Genomic DNA, 23,319 nt, shown 5'->3' on the forward strand with positions numbered 1-23,319 from the left:
CTTGTGTGCTTCCCCTTCGCTCCCCATCTTGTCTACCGCTCCCCTTATTATATACTTTGTGTGTCTGTTTGAAATTTTGTGTGATAAATGTTAGCTCTTTCACGAGCCTCGATCCTGTATACAAAAAAATAAAAAATAAAAAAATTAATAAAATTCACCCCAGATACACTTGTTTTTAAATATCCCGACGTCTTTCTCTCCTGGAAGTTCTAGCAGTGTCCATGTGTTTTATACCTCCCCCCCCCCTCCCCTCCCCGCCTTCCCACGCCTCCTCCCCCCAAGCCCTCTCCCTCCCACAGATCTCCCGATGTCCCTGTTCTCTGCTGTTTACTTGTGTGCTTCCCTCTCTCTCCCCATCTTGTCTCCCGCTCCCTTTATTGTATGTTTTGTGTGTCCGTTTTTGTTTTTTTGTGATTGATGTTAGCTCTTACACGAACCTCGATCTTGTATACCAAAAAAAAAAAAGGGCGTGTGTCGGGGAAGTGTTTTTTTCTGAACAACAACAACAACAACAACAATAACTCCTGCTTATGGCAGCATTTTCTTTTTCTGTGTGACATGTAATGCACTGTTTTGTTTCGGAGCGTTCACTGTAAGCCTCCGTTTTCCCTGTTCGATGCTTTCCTTTGTAGTACAGTACAAATTAACATGAAAATATCCTAACCCAGACATTTCCGGTAATAATCGTTTTTAGTGCTAAATGCTTTATATGATTGTCCTGTATCTGCACAAAAAAGTCTCATAAGTTTACACGCGGGGAAACCTGTGTTTTATTAGGTCAAAGTCTATGACTTGTTACAAAACTGTAAATAATGTGTTTTTTAGTTTTAGATGAAAACGATTCACAAATACTCTTATTTATGGTATAAATGTTGTGAATACTTTCTGATAAATATAAACAATAAAATAAATAATTGTTTATTTTACATGCACAGGACAGTCTATACTTATCATGCATATTTTGTGGAGTTATGTTATATGCTGTACATACATTATTTTGTGGGGTTTTGTTATATACATACATTATTTTGTGGGGTTATGTTATATACATACATTATTTTGTGGGGTTATGTTATATACACACATTATTTTGTGTTTTTAAAAAATATACATACACAAGCCGAAAGCACCCGGCGTTGCCCGGGTTCTTTTTGAATGAATTTACTACTATAATTCAGCTTTTACTCGCGGCCGTAGAAAATTGACTACTATAATTCAACTCAGCTTTTAATTGCGAAATGGGCCGAGACCGGCCGAAGCGGCCTCGACTACAACCTTCCCGGGGCCCGTCCCGACATTTTTGGTTCTTTTTTAATGAATTTACTACTGTAATTCAGCTTTTACTCGCGGCCGTAGAAGATTGACTACTATAATTCAGCTCAGCTGTTAATTGCGAAATGGGCCGAGCCCGGCCAAAGCGGCCTCAACCGGCCTCGACTACAACCTTCCCGGGGCCCGTCCCGACATTTTTAGTTCTTTTTGAATGAATTTACTACTATAATTCAGCTTTTACTCGTGGCCGTAGAAGATTGACTACCATAATTCAGCTCAGCTTTTAATTGAGAAATGGGCCCAGCCTGGCCGAAGCGGCCTCGACTGGCCTCGCCACCTCGCCTATAACCCTCCTGGGGCGCGCCCCAACATTTTTAGTTCTTTTTGAATGAATTTACTACTATAATTCAGCTTTTATTCGCAGCCGTAGAAGATTGACTACTGTAATTCAGCTCAGGTTTTAAATGCGAAATGGGCCCAGCCTGGCCGAAGCGGCCTCGACTGGCCTCGCCACCTAGCCTGTAACCCTCCCGGGGCCCGTCCGACATTTTTTGTTCTTTTTGAATGAATTTACGACTATAATTCAGCTTTTACCCACAGTCGTAGAAGATTGAATATACATACATTTTGTGGGGTTGTTATATACATACATCATTTTGTGGTATTATGTTACCGAAAGTTACAAAAAGAAAAAGTTACAAAGAAAGTTTCGGTATACATATTCTTTTGTGGGAGTATCCCTGGTGTTGGGCTAGCAGCTAGGGTGCCGGCTTAGGATCCTAGGATCCTGGGTTCGAATCTCGGTCGATCGCCGAATTAATGCCAGGGGGGTTGACTCAGCCTGTCATCCTTCCGAGGTCGGCTAATTGAGTACCAGTTCACTGGTAATTCCCTGTTTGTCGTTTAAGGCGGCAAAAAGGGTTGGCGTCAGGAAGGGCATCCGGCCGTAAAACATTGCTTCAAAAAGGGGGCCAAAAAAACAACAACTACCACGGTCCCCGAAAAGGCCAACCCCCGCTTTGCGGGGAAAAATGGCCTCTAAACGGTGGTTTTTTTTGTGGGATTATGTTATATATATATATATATATATATAATCGTTAGATTAAATAAGACGCGGACGTAGCTTCAGGACGTCGATCTTTAATTGTCGACAAGCTTTCGACCAACAAAGGTCTTCTTCTGAGTCAGCCCCAAGTTCGACGGAAGTGAAAAAGTCACTTCCGTCGAACTTGGGGCTGACTCAGAAGAAGACCTTTGTTGGTCGAAAGCTTGTCGACAATTAAAGATCGACGTCCTGAAGCTACGTCCGCGTCTTATTTAATCTAACGATTATATATTCAATACAAATGAGACGCCCTGCTCGTACTTTGGAGTTTCTACTATTTCTTACAGTTATATATATATATATATATATATATATATATATATATATATATATATATATATATACACACACATTATTTTGTGGTTTTTTAAAATATACATACATTCTTTTGTGGGGTTGTTATATACATACATTCTTTTGTAGAGTCATGTTAGGCCGAAAAAAATATATTGCTGGTCTCCGGTCAGACCAAAGTTCCAGAATTGATGCGGCGATGCGGTTTTTTTTTCTTTTTGAAAAGCATGGATTGCACATATAAAGGTGTTGTTTTGTGTCCTCATGCCTTGCGGTTCTCCTCTTCTGCCGTGGTGCCGTCCAGAGAAAGATTAAAGACAGCCAATGGGACTGGTAGGCCTTTTTGTAAATAATGAACACAAGCTTAATAAGTTATTTTAAAATGTATTTATTCTGAAAATCATTAAGTTCTTCAAGCATATAATTATAGACTGCCATTTCGTTCTCGAGATCGCCTCGTCGTACCGTCAAACATTCCAATGCGTCGATCGCGTCAACACTGCACATGCGCAAGTGGTCTAACAGGCGATTGCCGAAGCATTTGAATGCTGAAAAAACCGCGCATGCGCAAATGACTACACCCTGGACCAATTTTCGTGTACGGGATGACGCTGCATGTGTATCAAAGCCGCGCATGCGCATTTGGGCTGTATGGTGTGGTTCAACTCCCACGATCTCTTCTCCTAGTCCACCAGATTATCACAGACACTTACAACTTCAGGACAAACGAGATAGGATCCAGGCCTAACTAACGAGACCACCCGCAGCTCTCTCTCGGCTTTCTGGTTGCTTCACACGAACCCGACAAAGAACGTCTTCGTTTCAATAAATGACAATATGAATATCCAGCCGATTGGATTCATGACGTCACGGCACACAAAACTACTCATATCTTTGGAACGGCTGTTTGGATTTGGACAAACTAAACGTAGTTTTGTAGGGGAGAACCATGCGCGAACGTCGATAGCCGAGATCTTTCATATTTCCCGAGATAGCGCGCCGGCCCGGCTACATACATACATTATATGGCTCCTCAAGCTCGAAATCGCGTTTTCGGCGAGAACGTGACGTCACGGCTCACTTAATTGCAATTATCTCGTCTCGGCGCCGCCTCAAGTATACGCAAATACTTGAGGCGGCGCGGCATTGTTTATGTTTAATGTGCTCTATAATTTATGATGTGCTCTATATTATATAGACGGTGCGCGCTGTTGTCGGCACCGTTAGAAATTTGAAAAAAAATAATTGTTGACGCGCAGGGTCAAAATCGATGCACGCGCTGACCAGAGACCGGAAATATATATTTTTTGGCCTCATATACATACATTATTTTGTGGATAAATTATTTTGTAAATAAACAATCCTAACCCTGCTCTGGTGCCACACACCACACTCTTTCTAACAATGGGTAAGCAGACTAGGACCTTCGCTAGCACGAAGCTGGTGGTTGTTGCTGGCGCACAGACAAAGTGTGGCTCTGGACCGGAATGATAGCAAGAGCGATGCAGTGGAGGCGAGGGATTGTAAGGTGATGCCAACGTTTCCAGAGAGCAGTCCTCCCTGTCTTGATGATGAAGCAGAATGGGAGATGAAGGCAGCTAGCGAGACGAAGAAGGCGAGAGCATACGCAAGAGAGAGAAGAGAGGTGTTTCTATGTTGAAGTCCAAGGTCCAACTCACGTGTGCAAGCACAGCTACAGCCCTTGTAGACTCGAGGACAGCCTTTACCTGTGGCAGGTCCATTGAATGGCTGCCCACTGCTTGTGGGAGGTGCCATCTTCTGGTCTGTCCCACCCAGTGGGGCGATCCCAATAAAAGTATTCTGTCTCTCTACAGGGCTTTACAGCTGACTTCACCAGCATTGCTTGCCGTGCACTGGCCAAACAATTCATGATGTTTCCGCCTTACAGCGTAAAGCGCTTTGTCATGTGCCATTTTGTACAAGTCCTCACAAGGCCCCACTCGCCCACAGGAGGTTTTTTACACATACAACCTTATCCCTTATACTGTCTATAAATTACATATTCTACCTCCTTGGGGTCACGTTTAACAAAACATTTTCCCTATTTACAAGAGTAAATCTATGCTACATGAGACACACAGGCTATATTATAATCTTACTACATTCTAACTATGGATCCCCCTTCCACATAACACAATATACATACTTACTGTGGATGTCAATATTTTGTAGAAAATTTATTTACGCAAATGAAATCAATTGTATTTTAAATTTTGATATCCTCCAATTTATTTCTCTTATAACTACTTGTTCATGTTTAAGTGACTGGGATATCAAATCTTTATAACTTCAAATGTACAAATCTTTGTCTCTCCATTCATGCCCATCAAATCCCTCAGTTCCATGAAAATGTTTAGCAGGTGTAACAGCTTTGTTCCTCCATCTGTACCTTGCAGGTTGAAAGACAAAACCACACTGCTAACATGATCTGATATGCCCATCACATGGACTATCGGTACGCATCACCAATTTATTTTATGCACGCACGCCCACACAAACACATGCACACACACACACACACACACACACACACACACACACACACGCACACACACACGCACACACACACACCCGCACACACACACGCACACACACACGCACACACAAACCACACGCACGCACACACACAAACACACACAAACACACACACACACACAGTGCACCTGCTGATGTAATAATCTTTCTCTATTGGACAGCTTTTACAGCTCTATTGCCTATTGACAGCTCTATTGGACAGCCTGGTGTTGGCTTAGCGGTCAGGGTGCCAGCTTAGGATCCTAGAATCCTGGGTTCGAATCCCGGTCGATCGCTGAATTAACACCAGGGGGGTTGACTCAGCCTGTCACCCTTCCGAGGTCGGCAAATTGAGCCCAGTCCACTGGTAATTCCCTGTTTGTCGTAAAAGGCGACAAACAGGGTTGGCGACAGGAAGGGCATCCGGCCGTAAAACATTGCTTCAAAAATGGGACCAACAAAAACAACAACAACCACGGTGCCCGAAAAAGGCCAACCCCCGCTTGCGGGGAAAATGGCCTCTAAAGGTGTTTTTTTTATTTTTTTTATTGGACAGCTTTTAATGAAAGTAAATCTATGGAAAGGACAAACATAATGCTGTTCTCTACTTGCCATATCGACACATTCCATACCTTTCGTGGGCATGTGGTCCATTACTGCCACGGCTGATATCGGGGTTCGGCTGCACATATATTCCACTCAATCTCCTTGGGATTTCACTTTTACCCTGTACCTGTCCATTCGCCTCTGCCAGCCAAGTCTGGAACATGATGGGATGAGGGACAAATCACACACCACACAGACCAATCCATTCAGAAAGACCGAAGATCTTCCAAAACCAGTCAAATTAAAACGTGTTTCACTGGTACAAAGTCCACAAGATGGCGCTGTGCACCTGGGATTTATGTGACATAATTTCAGTTGATCTGAGAGCAGTTTAGGGGAAGCAACTTTTGTGGTCGCAGCAAACATACAAACCGTCACTGTAAGGAAATGAGGCACAGAAAAAGCAACTAACTCCACCCTTATCTCAAACCCACTAACATACAACCTGTTGGGAAATCGAAAAACAACACGATTGCCACCTCCTGCAGTACTAACTATATATGCACTTCCATATAAATGTAGACTGTCAAAGACACCGTGCTGGAGTTGTCCATCCCCCCATGAAACCATAAAAGACTGTTTCTGCTCATCTGCTGTATTCCTTTTGTAATCCTCATTTGATCTCCAACCCCAGTACGAAAACAAAAACCGCCAAAAAAAGACAACTACACATTTATACTGAAGAAATCACTGTTTCTTGGACCAAAGGTAATAATATGTGAATATGTGAATATGAAACAATATGTGACAACATATAGATATGTAACATTATGTGAATATGTAACAATATGTAAATATGTAACAATATGTGACAATATATAGATATGTAACATTATGTGAATATGTAACAATATGTGAATATGTAACAACATGTGAATAGGTAGCAATATGTATATATGTAACAATATGTGACAATATATAGATATGTAACATTATGTGAATATGTAACAATATGTGAATATGTAACAATATGTGAATATGTAACAATATGTGACAATATATAGATATGTAACATTATGTGAATATGTAACAATATGTGAATATGCAACAATATGTGACAATATATAGATATGTAACATCATGTGAATATGTAACAATATGTGAATATGTAACAATATGTGAATATGGAACAATATGTGAATATGTAACAATATGTGACAATATATAGATATGTACCATTATGTGAATATGCAACAATATGTGAATATGTAACAATATGTGAATATGTAACAATATGTGACAATATATAGATATGAAACATTATGTGAATATGTAACAATATGTGAATATGTAACAATATGTGACAATATATAGATATGTAACATTATGTGAATATGTAACAATATGTGAATATGTAACAATATGTGACAATATATAGATATGTAACATTATGTGAATATGTAACAATATGTGACAATATATAGATATGTAGCATTATGTGAATATGTAACAATGTGACAATATATAGATATGTAACATTATGTGAATATGTAACAATATGTGACAATATATAGATATGTAGCATTATGTGAATATGTAACAATATGTGACAATATATAGATATGTAGCATTATGTGAATATGTAACAATGTGACAATATATAGATATGTAACATTATGTGAATATGTAACAATATGTGACAATATATAGATATGTAGCATTATGTGAATATATAACAATGTGACAATATATAGATATGTAACATTTTTTATTTTTTAAATTTTTTTTTTGTATACAGAATCGAGGTTCGTGAATGAGCTAACATTTATTTCACAAACAAATCAAACAGACAAACAAAATATATAAAAAGAAGAGGGAGCAGTAAACAAGATGGGGAGAGAAGGGGAAGCACACAAACACAACATTTGAGAGCAGGGACATCAGGAGATGTGTGGGAGGGAGAGGGCTTGGGGGGAGGAGGCGTGGGAAGGGGGGGTGGGGGGGAGGGAGAAGTATAAAACACAAGGACACCAAGGACTTCCAGGACAGAAGTTGGTATTTCAAAAAAGTGGATTTGGGGTGAAATTAGTGGGGGTAGAAAAGATCAAGGTTTTGGATTGGGGAAGATAAGAGATGGTGGTGAACAGCCGTTTTAAAGACCTGGAGGGAAGAGTGGGATTGAAGAGAGTGAGGGAGTTTGTTCCAGAGGCGGGAGAAAAGAAGAATGAAGGAGTGAAGGTGAGCAGAGAGTCTTGATTTTGGCAGTTTAACCATAAGAGGGTTGCAGGCAGATCTTGTGCGACCTGTAGGAATATTTGGGGGACAGAGCCCAGAGAGAGCTGGAGGAGCAAGGCCGGAGAGGAGTTGGTAGAAGACGGAAAGACCACCAACCTGCCTGCGGTGAGTGAGTGAAAGGCCCTTGGAGTTAGCTTCATCGCGGGAGATTCCAATGATTCTGAACGCTTTGGTTTCAACAGCGTGAAGACGAGCTAGGTGTGAGGCAGGAGCACCAGCCCAGAGGGGGAGAGCAGTATTCCATTGAGCTGCGGATGAAAGCCTTGTATGTGGTGAGGAGCTCAGGTGTGCCAAGGAAGGACTTCGCACGACGGAAGATGCCTAGTCGGCGACTGGCTTTGGAGGCCAGATTTGAAATGTGGTTTTCCCAGGAAAGATCATGGCAGATAGTGAGACCCAAAAGCTTGAGTGACAGAACTTCTTGGAGAGGATTATTCAGAAAGTGGATGGGAGGGTTGTCCAGTCGGTCTTTTTGGAGAGACATCGTAAGAGTGTGAGATTTGTCAGGATTGAAAGACATGTTCCACTTGTTTGCCCAGTCTGTGATTTTGTCCAGGTCTGCAGAGAGTGAGGAGGCTGCAGACTGTCGATCTGAGGGATGAGGAATGGAGCGACAGAGAGTAGAGTCATCAGCAAAGAGATAGAGAGGTTTTCAAGAGAGTCAGAGAGATCATTGATGAAGACCAGAAAAACCACAGGGCCCAGAACACTGCCTTGGGGAACTCCAGCCTGAATAGGAAGAGGAGATGAGAGAAACCCATTCAGGGCCACACGTTGACTATGACTAGAGAGGAAGTCCGCCAGCCATGCGTGGAGATTTCCATGGATACCAAAGGAGGAGGGTTTGGTGAGCAGAGCGGGTGCCAGACCGTATCGAAGGCACGTGATATGTCAAGGGAGACAGCTCTAATTTCCTGTTTGGCATTGAGGACCTCCATCCATTGTTGAGAAAGCAGAAGCAGCATGTCCAGAGTAGAGTGACCAGGTCTGAAACCAAATTGATGATCAGAGATCAAGCCATTGGAGAAGAGGAAAGATTTCATATCCGAAGCAATGATGGATTCCATGACTTTGCTGATAATTGGGAGAAGGCTGATTGGTCTGTAGTTGCTAGGATCTGTTTTTGCACCTTTTTTGTGCAAAGCGGTGATGTTGGCTGATTTCCAAGCAGATGGCAGATGACCTTGAGCAAACGAGAGGGTGAAGAGAACAGAGAGAGGGAGTGAAAGAGCGGAAGAACAGGATTTTCGGACCCGTGGGCTGATGCCGTCAGGTCCAGTTGCAGAATCAGAGTCGAGGGTTGACAGAAACTTTTCCACCTTGTCAGGAGGAAAGGACACAGAGTCCAGGAGCAGCTGGGTACGACTGGGTACGGTGGGTGCAGAGAGGGATGGGTTTGGGACACAAGATTTAGAGGCAAACACAGAGTTGAGGCATTCAGCTTTTTCACGTTTGGAGTCAGCCGTGTAGCCGTTTGAGGTGAGTGAGGGGATGGAGGGGGAACAAACACCAGAAACAGATTTGACCAGACGCCACCAGGATTTGGAAGAGGGAGACAGATAAGAGAGTTCGGTCTTGAGAATGGAGAGATATTGTCTCCTGGCTCTCCTGAGGGTGGACACACACTTGTTTCGGGCTTTGTGAAAGGAAATGAGATTTCCTTCCGTTGGATTTGCTTTCCAGGAGACAAAAGCAAGTTGTTTCTGGGCAACAGCCTCACCACAAGATTCCATGTACCATGGACGGGAGGAAGGGTATGACAACTGAAGACGAGATGGGATAAATCTGTGCATGAGAGAGAGCAATTTACTTTGGAAGAATTCCCAGGATGAGTTGATGTCAGAGGCGGTAGAGATGGGAGACCAGTCCAGATGATTGATGGCTGCTTGAAAACCGTGCCAGTTGGCCTGAGTGAAATGCCAGACTCGTCGACGCTGAGGAGGCTCTCTGATAATGGTCAGAGAGATGTCCACTTTGTCAAGCACATGATCAGATGAGCCGATTGGAGCAGAAGAAGAGCAGCAGACATTTTCAGGGAAGTTAGTCATAACCAAGTCCAGAACAGAAGATGCTCCGTTGACTGAGATCCGGGTCGGGAAATTGACAGATTGTGTCAGTCCCAGTGAGTCGCAGAAGTCCTTTGCTGAGGAGCCATGGCTGGTGAGAGAGGTACCCACACCCAGCCAACTGGCATGGTGACAATTGAAATCACCACATATGAGGAAGAGAGAGTTGGGATGGGTAGATAGAAGTTGGTCCATATTATCAGACAGCGAGATGTAGATGGAGTCATCACTGTTTGGTGGACGGTACAACACACATATGAAAAAAAGGTGGGAGCGAAGGGGAAGCCGTAGCCAAAGGTATTCCTGGGGGTGAGGTGGAGAGAGGGCAGTGCAGGGCAAGTGAGGAGGAGAGTTTTTTTATGAAGATAACAACCCCACCTCCAGGACGAGGCTCAGGTCTATCATACCGGAGGAGGGAGTAACCTGGGAGAGATACCAAGGAATCAGAGACATCATGAAGGAGGAAAGTTTCTGTGAAGCAGATCACGTCTGGTTTGTCAGAAGCAACCTGTATGGAGAGATCAGTCAAGTTTGAGCGAAGGCCACGGATGTTTGAGGTCCATACCGTTAATGAAGAGGAAGGGGGAGCATCGGATACAGAACAGGGGGGGAGGAGGTGTAGGGTAAGATGTGGAAGAGGAGGAAGAGGTAGGGAGAGGTAGGGAGAGCTGTTGACAGTGTGTCAGAGATTTCAGAATAGCTTGGAGAAAGGGAAGAATGGGGCAGACAAAAGGTTTGATGGTGATTGGGTGAGGCACAGTGAGGTGTTATTTGAGGAGGGGGAAGAGCGAGGCATTATGTGAATATGTAACAATATGTGAAAATGTAACAATATGTGACAATATATAGATATGTAACATTATGTGAATATGTAACAATATGTGACAATATATAGATATGTAACATTATGTGAATATGTAACAATATATGACAATATATAGATATGTAACATTATGTGAATATGTAACAATATATGACAATATATAGATATTTAACATTATGTGAATATGTGACAATATATAGATATGTAACATTATGTGAATATGTAACAATATGTGACAATATATAGATATGTAACATTATGTGAATATGTAACAATATGTGACAATATATAGATATGTAGCATTATGTGAATATGTAACAATATGTGAATATGTAACAATATGTGACAATATATAGATATGTAACATTTTGTGAATATGTAACAATATGTGAATATGTAACAATATGTGAATATGTAACAATATGTGAATATGTAACAATATATAGAAATGTAACAATATGTGAATATGTAACAATATGAATATGTTCACAATTGTATTTTGTCGAAACTGTATTTATCTTTCGGTGTGTGAACATATAGTGTGTCCCTTGGAAGATTCTCGGTGTTTACCTTTCATAAATTAATCGTTTTCTGTTTGCCGTGCCGCCGCGTGTGAGGCCTTGCAGCCTTATGCTTCCCCCGTCGAAGTTTGTTCCTTCCTTCGCTGGTTTTTCTAGGTTTTTTGATTTTCCCTTCTCCCCCAAACTTCACCGAACATCTACTCTTTGTCTGACGTTGTAACCCCCCCCCCCCCCCCCCCACACAAAAAAACAAAAAAAAAACTTTTATTTCCCTTTGTCCTCGTGTGCTTTTGTCCCATCGTGTGCTTTTGCCTCTGCCCACGTGCGCTGTCTCGCCCCGCCCCCATTATCCCCTTGCCTTGCGCCTTTTGCCCTGTTCAAGTGACTCGTGGTTGTCCCTCTAGGCTCCCTCTCCCCATTGGTATTTTTGTGAATATAAGATTGTTCTTCACGGTTCTGTTTAAATATGTTTAAACTTTCCCCTGGAGTGTTTTATTCAGTGGTTTATTACAACACACTGTTTTCCTTCATATTTAAAAGGCTCCTTTCAATTTCCTCTTCAACTCATTCCATTTCAAAAAAATATTCAATCTCTTATAATTCTTTCTCACTACATGCTCTAAATTCTAAATTCTCATTCATTCCACCCCTCCTCCATCGTTCTTAAATGGATCGCTAACTTGAAAATCACAACAAACCCAATTTGTTATAAATGTTCATCTTTCATTATTCATCCACTTTCTAAACTCCCCCCTTGCCCCTCCCCTCCAAATCTCCCCCCCAACCATCCCTCCCAAATTCTCCCTCCTCCCATCTCCTTCTTAAAGCTGCCTCCTCCCCACTTCGTCTCCCTTCTATCTCATACCTCCACCTCCCCCAACCTTCTACTTTCCTCTGCCCCTCAAACAACCCCTCACTGTGCCTCATCCCATCACCATCAAACCTTTCGTCCTCCTCATCCTTCCCTTTCTTGTAACTCTTCTGTAATCTCTGAAACACAATCAACTGCTCTTCCTACCCCCCCCCCCCCCTCTCATCCTTCATCTGACCCTACCCCTCCCCTCCCCTGTCCTGCACCCAATGCTCCCCCTCTCTCCTCATTAACGGTATGGACCTCAAACATCCGGGGCCTTCGCTCAAACCTGATTGATCTCTCCATTCAGGTTGCTTCTGACAATCCAGACTTCATCTGCTTAACAGAAACTTTCCTCCTTCAAGATGTCTCTGATTCCTTAATATCTCTTCCTGGTTACTCCCACCTCCGGTATGATAGACCTGAGCCTCGTCCTGGTGGTGGGGTGGCTATCTTTATCAAAAACTCTCTTCCTCATTCTCCTTGCACTGCCCTCTCTCCACCCCACCCCCAGGAGTACCTCTGGCTACGGCTTCCTCTCCGCTCCCACCTTTTGTTCATATGTGTTCTGTACCGTCCTCCAAACAGTGATGACTCCATTTACATTTCACTGTCTGACAACATGGACCAACTTCTATCCACTCATCCAAACTCTCTCTTCCTCATATGTGGCGACTTCAACTGTCATCATGCCAGCTGGCTGGGTGTGGGTTCATCTCTCACCAGCCATGGCACCTCAGCAAAGGACTTCTGCGACTCATTGGGACTGACACAATCTGTCAATTTCCCGACCCGGATCTTAGTCAATGGAGTATCTTCTCTTCTGGACTTGGTTATGACTAACTTCCCTGCAAATGTCTGCTGCTCTTCTTCTGCTACAATCGGTTCTTCTGATCATGTGCTTGTTAAAGTGGACATCTCTCTGGCCATTCTCAGAGAGCCTCCTCAGCGTCGACGAATCTGGCATTTCACTCAGGCCGACTGGCATGGGCTGTAAGCAGCCATCAATCACCTGGACTGGTCTCCCATCTCTAATGCCTCTGACATCAATTCTTCCTGGGAATTCTTCCAAAGCAAACTGCTCTCTCTCATGCACAGATTTATCCCATCTCGTCTTCAGTTGTCTTACCCTTCCTCCCATCCATGGTACACTGAATCTTGTGGTGAGGCAGTTGCCCTGAAACAACTTGCCTTTGCCTCTTGGAAGGCAAATCCAACTGAAGGCAATCTCAGTAACTTCCACCAAGCTCGGAACAAGTGTGTGTCTACCCTCAGGAGTGCCAGGAAGCACTATCTCTCCACACTCAAGATTGAACTCTCAAACCTGTCTCCTTCCTCCAAATCCTGGTGGCGTCTGGTCAAATCCGTTTCTGGTGTTTGTTCCCCCTCCATCCCCTCCCTTACCTCAAATGGCTACACAGTTGACACCGCACGTGACAAAGCCGAATGCCTCAACTCTGTGTTTGCCTCTAAATCTTGTGTCCCAAACCCATCTCTCTCTGTTCCCACCTTTCCAAGTCGAACTCAACTGCTCCTGGACTCTGTGTCCTTCTCTCCTGACAAGGTGGAGAAGTTTTTGTCAAACCTCGACTTTGATTCTGCAACTGGACCAGACGGCATCAGCCCACAGGTCCTAAAATCCTGCTCTGCTGCTCTATCTCACCCTCTCTCTGTTCTTTTCACCCTCTCTTTTGCTCAAGGTCATCTGCCAGCATCTTGGAAATCAGCAAACATTTCCGCTTTACACAAAAAGGTGCAAAAACAGATCCTTGCAACTACAGACCAATCAGCCTGCTTCCAATTAATCAGCAAAGTCATGGATTCCATCATTGCTTCGGATATCAAATCCTTCCTCTTCTCCAATGGCCATTCTCAGATTCTCTCTGGCCATTCTCAGAGAGCCTCCTCAGCGTCGACGAGTCTGGCATTTCACTCAGGCCGACTGGGACGGTCTTCAAGCAGCCATCAATCGTCTGGATTGGTCTCCCATCTCCACTGCCTCTGACATCAATTCTTCCTGGGAATTCTTCCAAAGCAAACTGATCTCTCTCATGCACAGATTTATCCCATCTCGCCTTCAGTTGTCATACCCTTCCTCCCGTCCATGGTACACTGAATCTTGTGGTGAGGCAGTTGCCCTGAAACAACTTGCCTTTGCCTCTTGAAGGCTAATCCAACTGAAGGAAATCTCAGTTCCTTCCACCAAGCTCGGAACAAGTGTGTGTCTACCCTCAGGAGTGCCAGGAAGCACTATCTCTCCTCACTCAAGAATGAACTCTCAAACCTGTCTCCTTCCTCCAAATCCTGGTGGCGTCTGGTCAAATCCGTTTCTGGTGTTTGTTCCCCCTCCATCCCCTCCCTTACCTCAAATGGCCACACAGTTGACATCGCACGTGACAAAGCCGAATGCCTCAACTCTGTGTTTGCCTCAAAATCCTTAGTCCCAAACCCATCTCTCTCTGTTCCCACCTTTCCCAGTCGAACCAAACTGCTCCTGGACTCTGTGACCTTCTCTCCTGACAAGGTGGAGGAGTTTTTGTCAAACCTCGACTCTGATTCTGCAACTGGACCAGATGGCCTCAGCCCACGGGTCCTAAAATCCTGCTCTGCCACTCTATCTCACCCTCTCTCTGTTCTTTTCACCCTATCCTTTGCTCAAGGTCATCTGCCAGCATCCTGGAAATCAGCAAACATTACCGCTTTACACAAAAAAGGTGCAAAAACAGATCCTTGCAACTACAGACCAATCAGCCTGCTCCCAATTATCAGCAAAGTCATGGAATCCATCATTGCTTCGGATATGAAATCTTTCCTCTTCTCCAATGGCTTGATCTCTGATCATCAATTTGGTTTCAGACCAGGTCACTCTACTCTGGACATGCTGCTTCTGCTGTCTCAACAATGGATGGAGGTCCTCAATGCCAAACAGGAAATCAGAGCTGTCTCCCTTGACATATCACGTGCCTTCGATACGGTCTGGCACCCAGCTCTGCTCACCAAACTCTCCTCCTATGGTATCCATGGAAATCTCCATGCATGGCTTGCGGACTTCCTCTCTGGTCGTAGTCAACGTGTGGCCCTGAATGGATTTCTCTCATCTCCCCTTCCCGTTCAGGCTGGAGTTCCCCAAGGCAGTGTGCTGGGCCCCGTGCTTTTTCTGGTCTTTATCAATGATCTCTCCGACTCTCTGGAAAATCCTCTGTATCTCTTTGCTGATGACTCCACTCTCTGCCGCTCCATTCCTCTTCCCTCAGATCGGCAGTCTGCAGCCTCCTCACTCTCTGAAGACCTGGACAAAATCACAGACTGGTCAAACATGTGGAACATGTCTTTCAATCCTGACAAATCTCACACTCTTACTATGTCTCTCCGAAAAGATCGACTGGACAACCCTCCCATCTACTTTCTCAACAATCCTCTCCAAGAAGTTCTGTCGCTCAAGCTTTTGGGTCTCACCATCTGCCATGATCTTTCTTGGGAAAACCACATTTCCAAGCTGGCCTCCAAAGCCAGTCGCCGACTGGGCATCCTCCGTCGTGCGAAGTCCTTCCTAGGCACACCTGAGCTCCTCACCACATACAAGGCTTTCATCCGCAGCTCAATGGAATACTGTTCTCCCCTATGGGCTGGTGCTCCTGCTTCACACCTGGCTCGGTTTCACGCTGTTGAATCCAAAGCTTTCAGAATCATTGGAATCTCCCGCGATGAAGCTATCTCTGAGTGCCTTTCACTCACTCACCGCAGGCAGGTAGGTGGTCTTTCTGTCTTCTACCGACTCCTCTCCGGCCTTGCTCCCCCAGCTCTCTCTGTGCTCTGTCCCCCAAATATTCCTACAGGTCGCACAAGATCTGCCAGCAACCCTCTGATGGTTAAACTGCCGAAATCTCGGCTCTCTGCTCACCTTCACTCTTTCATTCCTCTTTTCTCCCGCCTCTGGAACAAACTCCCACACTCACTTCAATCACACTCCTCCCTCCAGGTCTTCAAAACAGCTGTTCACCACCATCTCTTATCTTCCCCCATCCAAAACCTTGATCTTTTCTACCCCCACTAATTCACCCCAGATCCACCTTGTTTGAAATTCCAACTTCTTTCCTGGAAGTCTTGGCAGTGTCCATATGTTTTATACCTCTCCCACCCCCCCCCCCCCCCCCCTTCCCATGCCTCGCCCCCAAAGCCCTAAACCCTCCCACAGTTCTCTCGATGTCTCCATGTCTCTCGGTCCCTGCTCTCAAATGTTGTGTTTGTGTCCTTCCCCCTCTCTCCCCATCTTGTCTACCGCTCCCGATGTTATTTGTTTTGTGTGTCTGTTTGTCTTTCTGTGTGATTAATGTTCGCTCTTTCACGAGCCTCGATCTTGTATACAAAAAAAAAAAAAAAAAAAAAAAAAAAAAAGGCTTGATCTCTGGTCATCAATTTGGATTCAGACCAGGTCATTCTACTCTGGACATGTTGCTTCTGCTGTCTCAACGATGGATGCAGGTCCTCATTGCCAAACAGGAAATCAGAGCTGTCTCACTTGACATATCACGTGCCTTCGATACGGTCTGGCACCCAGCTCTGCTCACCAAACTCTCCTCCTATGGTATCCATGGAAATCTCCACTCATGGCTTGCGGAATTCCTCTCTGGTCATCGGCAACGTATGGCCCTGAATGGATTTCTCTCATCTCCCCTTCCTGTTCTGGCTGGAGTTCCCCAAGGTAGTGTTCTGGGCCCTGTGCTATTTCGGGTCTTCATCAATGATCTCTTCGACTCTCTGGAAAATCCTCTCTATCTCTTTGCTGCTGACTCCACTATCTGCCGCTCCATTCCTCATCCCTCAGATCGGCAGTCTTCAGCCTCCTCACTCTCTGCAGACCTGGACAAAATCACAGACTGGTCAAACAAGTGGAACATGTCTTTCAATCTTGACAAATCTCACACTCTTACTATGTCTCTCCAAAAGGACCGACTGGAAAACCCTCCCATCTACTTTCTCAACAATCCTCCCCAAGAAGTTCTGTCGCTCAAGCTTTTGGGTCTCACTATCTGCCATGATCTTTCCTGGGAAAACCACATTTACAAGCTGGCCTCCAAAGCCAGTCGCCGACTGGGCATCCTCCGTCGTGCGAAGTCCTTCCTTGGCACACCTGAGCTCCTCACCACATACAAGGCTTTCATCCGCAGCTCAATGGAATACTGTTCCCCCCTCTGGGCTGGTGCTCCTGCCTCACACCTAGCTCGGCTTCACGCTGTTGAAACCAAAGCTTTCAGAATCATTGGAATCTCCTGCAATGAAGTTAACTCCGAGGGCCTTTCACTCACTCACCGCAGGCCGTTGGTGGTCTTTCTGTCTTCTACCGACTCCTCTCCGGCCTTGCTCCCCCAGCTCTCTCTGTGCTCTGTCCCCCCCAATATTCCTTCAGGTCGTACAAGATCTGCCTGCAACCCTCTTATGGTTAAACTGCCAAAATCTAGGCTCTCTGCTCACCTTCCCTCTTTCATTCCCCTTTTCTCCCGCCTCTGGAACAAACTCCCCCACTCCCTTCAATCCCACTCCTCCCTACAGGTCTTTAAAACAGCTGTTCACCACCATCTCTTACCTTCCCCCATCCAAAACATTGATCTTTTCTGCCCCCGCTAATTCACCCCAGATACACTTTTTTTTTTTTTTTTGGAAATTCCAACTTCTTTCCTGGAAGTCCTTGCAGTGTTCATATGTTTTATACCTCTCCCACCTCCGCCCAAGCCCTCCCCCTCCCACATTTCTCCCGATGTCCCTGCTCTCAAATGTTGTGTTTGTGTCGTCCCCCCTCTCTCCCCATCTTGTCTACCGCTCCCCTTGTTTTTTGTTTCATGTGTCGGTTTCACTTTTTGTGTGATTAATGTTCGCTCTTTCACGAGCCTCGATCTTGTATCCAAAAAAAAAAGAAGAAAAAAAGTGAATATGTAACAAAATGTGAATATGTAACAATATGTGAGTATGTAACACTATGTAGATCTGCAACAATATGTGAATATGTAACACAATGTAGATATGTAACAATATGTGAATATGTAACAATATATAGATATGTAACAATATGTGAATATGTAACAATATGTGAATATGTAACAATATGTGAATATGTAAGACTATGTAGATCTGCAACACTATGTGAATATGTAACACAATGTAGATATGTAACAATATGTGCATATGTAACAATATGTGAATATGTAACACTATGTAGATCTGCAACACTCTGTGAATATGTAACACAATGTAGATATGTAACAATATGTGCATATGTAACAATATGTGAATATGTAACAATATGTGAATATGTAACAATATGTGCATATGTAACAATATGTGAATATGTAACAATATGTGAATATGTAACAATATGTGAATATGTAACAATATGTGCATATGTATGGCCTTGCCCAGATCCTCACTTCATGCTTTTGCAGATTCAGCCTCAATTTGTCGATTTCAAATCCCAGTTCAGCAAATTTTGCCTCGAGGCTCGCTGGGTCTCCCATCTGTGGATTCTTGATGTACACGTCTTTCATTTTGATCAGAGCATCCCTAAAAAGCAGACATTTTCATAGCGCTACCTTCGTCACAATGTACACAATCATGTATATGTTGTTGAACCAAATAAGAAAAGCACATCCCTCCAAACCAGGGTTTACCAAGATGGGAGGTCTGATCCCCTTTTTGTGATGGTAAATGTTATTCTGGCTGGAAAACATTAATCTCTGTGCATCACATTCTCTTCCAGTTGTTCCTTACACTATAACATTCTCTGAAAGCTGAGTGGGACAGTTCGGCTGTTGTATCGTTCCAGAGTGAGTGGAGGATTTGTCGAATGTTAAAGTGGCCGATGGTTCGTGTGCAGCCATCCGGCTGCTGGTTGCATCATTTTTCTGTGGGCGCGTATGCCGCTGATGCAATACCTCTGTATGACCAGTTATCTGGTACTCATTTTGTCGACCTCAGAAGGATGACAGGCTGAGTTAACCACACCTGGCGTTAATTCAACGGGATTCCAAACTCAGGACCTGAGGATCCCAAGCCCAGCACCCGAACCATTAGGCCGACACCAGGTGATGATTTTGTTAAATTTTTTCAACACCAGGTTAATTGCGGGAAATAATAACTTTAAAACTTACTTCTGATCAACCTCCTTCTGAATGTGCCGTTTGATTTCTTCGATACTTTGAAGGAGTTTTTTGCGTCGTTGCTCCGGGGGAAGGTGGCTCTGGTCTTCGCAGAAGGTCTGGACCATTGGGAGGGTTTGGGGGAATTCGATGTACCTTGTTAGAGGCTTCGATGTAAAAGTTTCAAGAGATCATTCAGAACTGATGTATTACATGGGGAATGCTTGCACAAGCAAAACTGCCATTCTGTTAGTAATGGTGAGAGAAACTTTTTAGCACAGAATGGCCAGGTGTCACCACTGCCCACCTCCCACGACCACAGGTAAACACATCTTGTCTGTTTGAATACGATCTTCAGGGATGAAAATGACCATTGCCAGGATATTTGTTTTTATTTTATTGTAATTCTGGATAAAAAGTTTATCACAAGGTTGCACTTAAAGAACAAAAAATAGTTGTAAAAGTTGATATTTTTTAAATTTCTCAAAAAGGCAAAGTCTATAAGTACTAAATTGGACAAGTACACTGACAGGTGGTCACATGGTATAATGTCACATTCCCTTCCCTACACAGTGTATGAGAAAGAAACTAAAGGCAGGTAAATGACAACACGTTTGCTCCATGCTTTTCTTTCCTCGAGAACATCCGAGCGATATTTCACAACTCAATTTCCTTGATATTTAGAAATCAGGCAGGAAAGCAGGTGATAAAGATGAAAACAATACACAAAAGATGATGCAGGTACATAGACATAAACAAACGTTACATGATGGCATACGTGTGTGACAGACGCTCTGGCAAACGCTCTTTGTGTATACAAAGTCGAGGCTCATGGAAGAGCATCAGTGGACTGCTACACTGAACGATTCAGGGCGTAACATGACAAAAGTAGCAGTAGAGAGAGGACGGACACAAACACTTGGACAAAATAGAGGAAGGGGACAAAATACAGGGGGACTTGGACAAACAATGGTTGTGGTTACGAAAAGGGGATAGGAAAGGTGGACAACATTAATATAGAAGGAAACTCTCAGAAAGGAAAAATTGGACATTTGGAAGGGTTGGGGGTTTTGTGGGGGAGGGGGGATTAACGGGTCATGATTTTGGATTTGGGACTATCTGTGATGGTGGTGAGAAGATGTCTTGAAGACCTGGAGGGAAGAATGACATGTTGGTTCCACAGGTGGGGAAAAAAGAGGAACAAATGAGTGGAGGTGAACAGTGATCCTGGATTTAGGTAGTTTCACTGTAAGTGGGTTGATGGTGGATGGTGTGAACCCTGCAGATACGTGGGGGGACAAAGCGTGGAAAGAGCAGAGGGTGCAAGACCAGAAAAAGGTGTTAGAAGAAACAGAGATCACCGACCTGTCTGCGATGGAAAAGTGATAGGCCCATGGAGTCAGCTTCATCATGGGAGATTCCAATGATCCTGAAGATAGGCCCATAGAGTCAGCTTCATCATGGGAACTTCCAATGATCCTGAAGATAGGCCCATAGAGTCAACTTCATCATGGGAGATTCCAATGATCCTGAAGATAGGCCCATAGAGTCAGCTTCATCATGGGAACTTCCAATGATCCTGAAGATAGGCCCATAGAGTCAGCTTCATCATGGGAGATTCCAATGATCCTGAAGATAGGCCCATGGAGTCAGCTTCATCATGGGAGATTCCAATGATCCTGAAGATAGGCCCATGGAGTCAGCTTCATCATGGGAGATTCCAATGATCCTGAAGATAGGCCCAAAGAGTCCGCTTCATCATGGGAACTTCCAATGATCCTGAAGATAGGCCCATATAGTCAGCTTCATCATGGGAGATTCCAATGATCCTGAAGATAGGCCCATAGAGTCAGCTTCATCATGGGAGATTCCAATGATCCTGAAGATAGGCCCATATAGTCAGCTTCATCATGGGAGATTCCAATGATCCTGAAGATAGGCCCATGGAGTCAGCTTCATCATGGGAACTTCCAATGATCCTGAAGATAGGCCCATAGAGTCAGCTTCATCATGGGAGATTCCAATGATCCTGAAGATAGGCCCATAGTGTCAGCTTCATCATGGGAGATTCCAATGATCCTGAAGATAGACCCATCGAGTCAGCTTCATCATGGGAGATTCCAATGATCCTGAAGATAGGCCCTTAGAGTCAGCTTCATCATGGGAGATTCCAATGATCCTAAAGACAGACCCATCGAGTCAGCTTCATCATGGGAGATTACAATGATCCTGAAGATAGACCCATAGACTCAGCTTCATCATGGGAGATTCCAATGATCCTGCAGATAGGCCCATAGAGTCAGCTTCATCATGGGAGATTCCAATGATCCTGAAGATAGACCCATCGAGTCAGCTTCATCATGGGAGATTCCAATGATCCTGAAGATAGACCCATAGACTCAGCTTCATCATGGGAGATTCCAATGATCCTGCAGATAGGCCCATAGAGTCAGCTTCATCATGGGAGATTCCAATGATCCTGAAGATAGATCCATGGACTCAGCTTCATTATGGGAGATTCCAATGATCCTGAAGATAGGCCCATAGAGTCAGCTTCATCATGGGAGATTCCAATGATCCTGAAGATAGATCCATGGACTCAGCTTCATCATGGGAGATTCCAATGATCCTGAAGATAGATCCATGGACTCAGCTTCATCATGGGAGATTCCAATGATCCTGAAGATAGGCCCATAGAGTCAGCTTTATCATGGGAGATTCCAATGATCCTGAAGATAGACCCATAGAGTCAGCTTCATCATGGGAGATTCCAATGATGCTGAAGATAGGCCAATAGAGCCAGCTTCATCATGGGAGATTCCAATGATCCTGCAGATAGGCCCATTGAGTCAGCTTTATCATGGGAGATTCCAATGATCCTGCAGATAGGCCCATAGAGTCAGCTTCATCATGGGAGCTTCCAATGATCCTGAATATGGGCCCATAGAGTCAGCTTCATCATGGGAGATTTCAATGATCCTGAAGATAGGCCCATTGTGTCAGCTTCATCATGGGAGATTCCAATGATCCTGCAGATAGGCCCATAGAGTCAGCTTCATCATGGGAGCTTCCAATGATCCTGAAGATAGGCCCATGGAGTCAGCTTCATCATGGGAGCTTCCAATGATCCTGAAGATAGGCACATGCAGTCACAGCTTCATCGTGGGAGATTCCAATGATCCTGAAGATAGGCCCATGGAGTCAGCTTCATCATGGGAGATTCCAATGATCCTGAAGATAGGCCCATAGTGTCAGCTTCATCATAGGAGATTCCAATGATCCTGAAGATAGGCCCATAGAGTCAGCTTCATTATGGGAGATTCCAATGATCCTGAAGATAGGCCCATAGAGTCAGCTTCATCATGGGAGATTCCAATGATCCTGAAGATAGGCCCATAGAGTCAGCTTCATCATGGGAGATTCCAATGATCCTGAAGATAGGCCCATAGAGTCAGCTTCATTATGGGAGATTCCAATGATCCTGAAGATAGGCCCATAGAGTCAGCTTCATCATGGGAGATTCCAATTATCCTGAAGATAGGCCCATAGAGTCAGCTTCATCATGGGAGATTCCAATGATCCTGAAGATAGGCCCATCGAGTCAGCTTCATCATGGGAGATTCCAATGATCCTGAAGATAGGCCCATAGAGTCAGCTTCATCATGGGAGCTTCCAATGATCCTGAAGATAGGCCCATAGAGTCAGCTTCATCATGGGAGATTCCAATGATCCTGAAGATAGGTTCATGGAGTCAGCTTCATCATGGGAGATTCCAATGATCCTGAAGATCGGCCCATAGAGTCAGCTTCATCATTGGATATTCCAATGATCCTGAAGATAGGCCCATAGTGTCAGCTTCATCATGGGAGATTCCAATGA

The 23,319-nt window shown here is 44.2% G+C and overlaps 1 protein-coding gene across 12 annotated transcripts in view; it reads right to left on the reverse strand.

Annotated features, from left to right (window-relative positions):
* Nucleotides 1-23,319, reverse strand: part of LOC137438511 (formin-binding protein 1) — a 244,247-nt gene that overhangs the window by 13,361 nt on the left and 207,567 nt on the right. For all 12 annotated transcript variants that reach the window (XM_068133616.2, XM_078766955.1, XM_078766954.1 and 9 more), the window contains 3 exons: nucleotides 19,453-19,559; nucleotides 18,733-18,865; nucleotides 5,839-5,966 (listed from right to left, as the gene is read on the reverse strand). In XM_068133616.2, coding sequence (XP_067989717.1) covers nucleotides 5,839-5,966; nucleotides 18,733-18,865; nucleotides 19,453-19,559 — 368 coding nt within the window. The remainder of the gene's footprint in view (nucleotides 1-5,838; nucleotides 5,967-18,732; nucleotides 18,866-19,452; nucleotides 19,560-23,319) is intronic.

This window comes from Myxine glutinosa, chromosome 13 (assembly GCF_964187855.1).
Source record: "Myxine glutinosa chromosome 13, kmMyxGlut1.1, whole genome shotgun sequence".
NCBI classification, from domain to species: Eukaryota; Metazoa; Chordata; class Myxini; order Myxiniformes; family Myxinidae; genus Myxine; species Myxine glutinosa.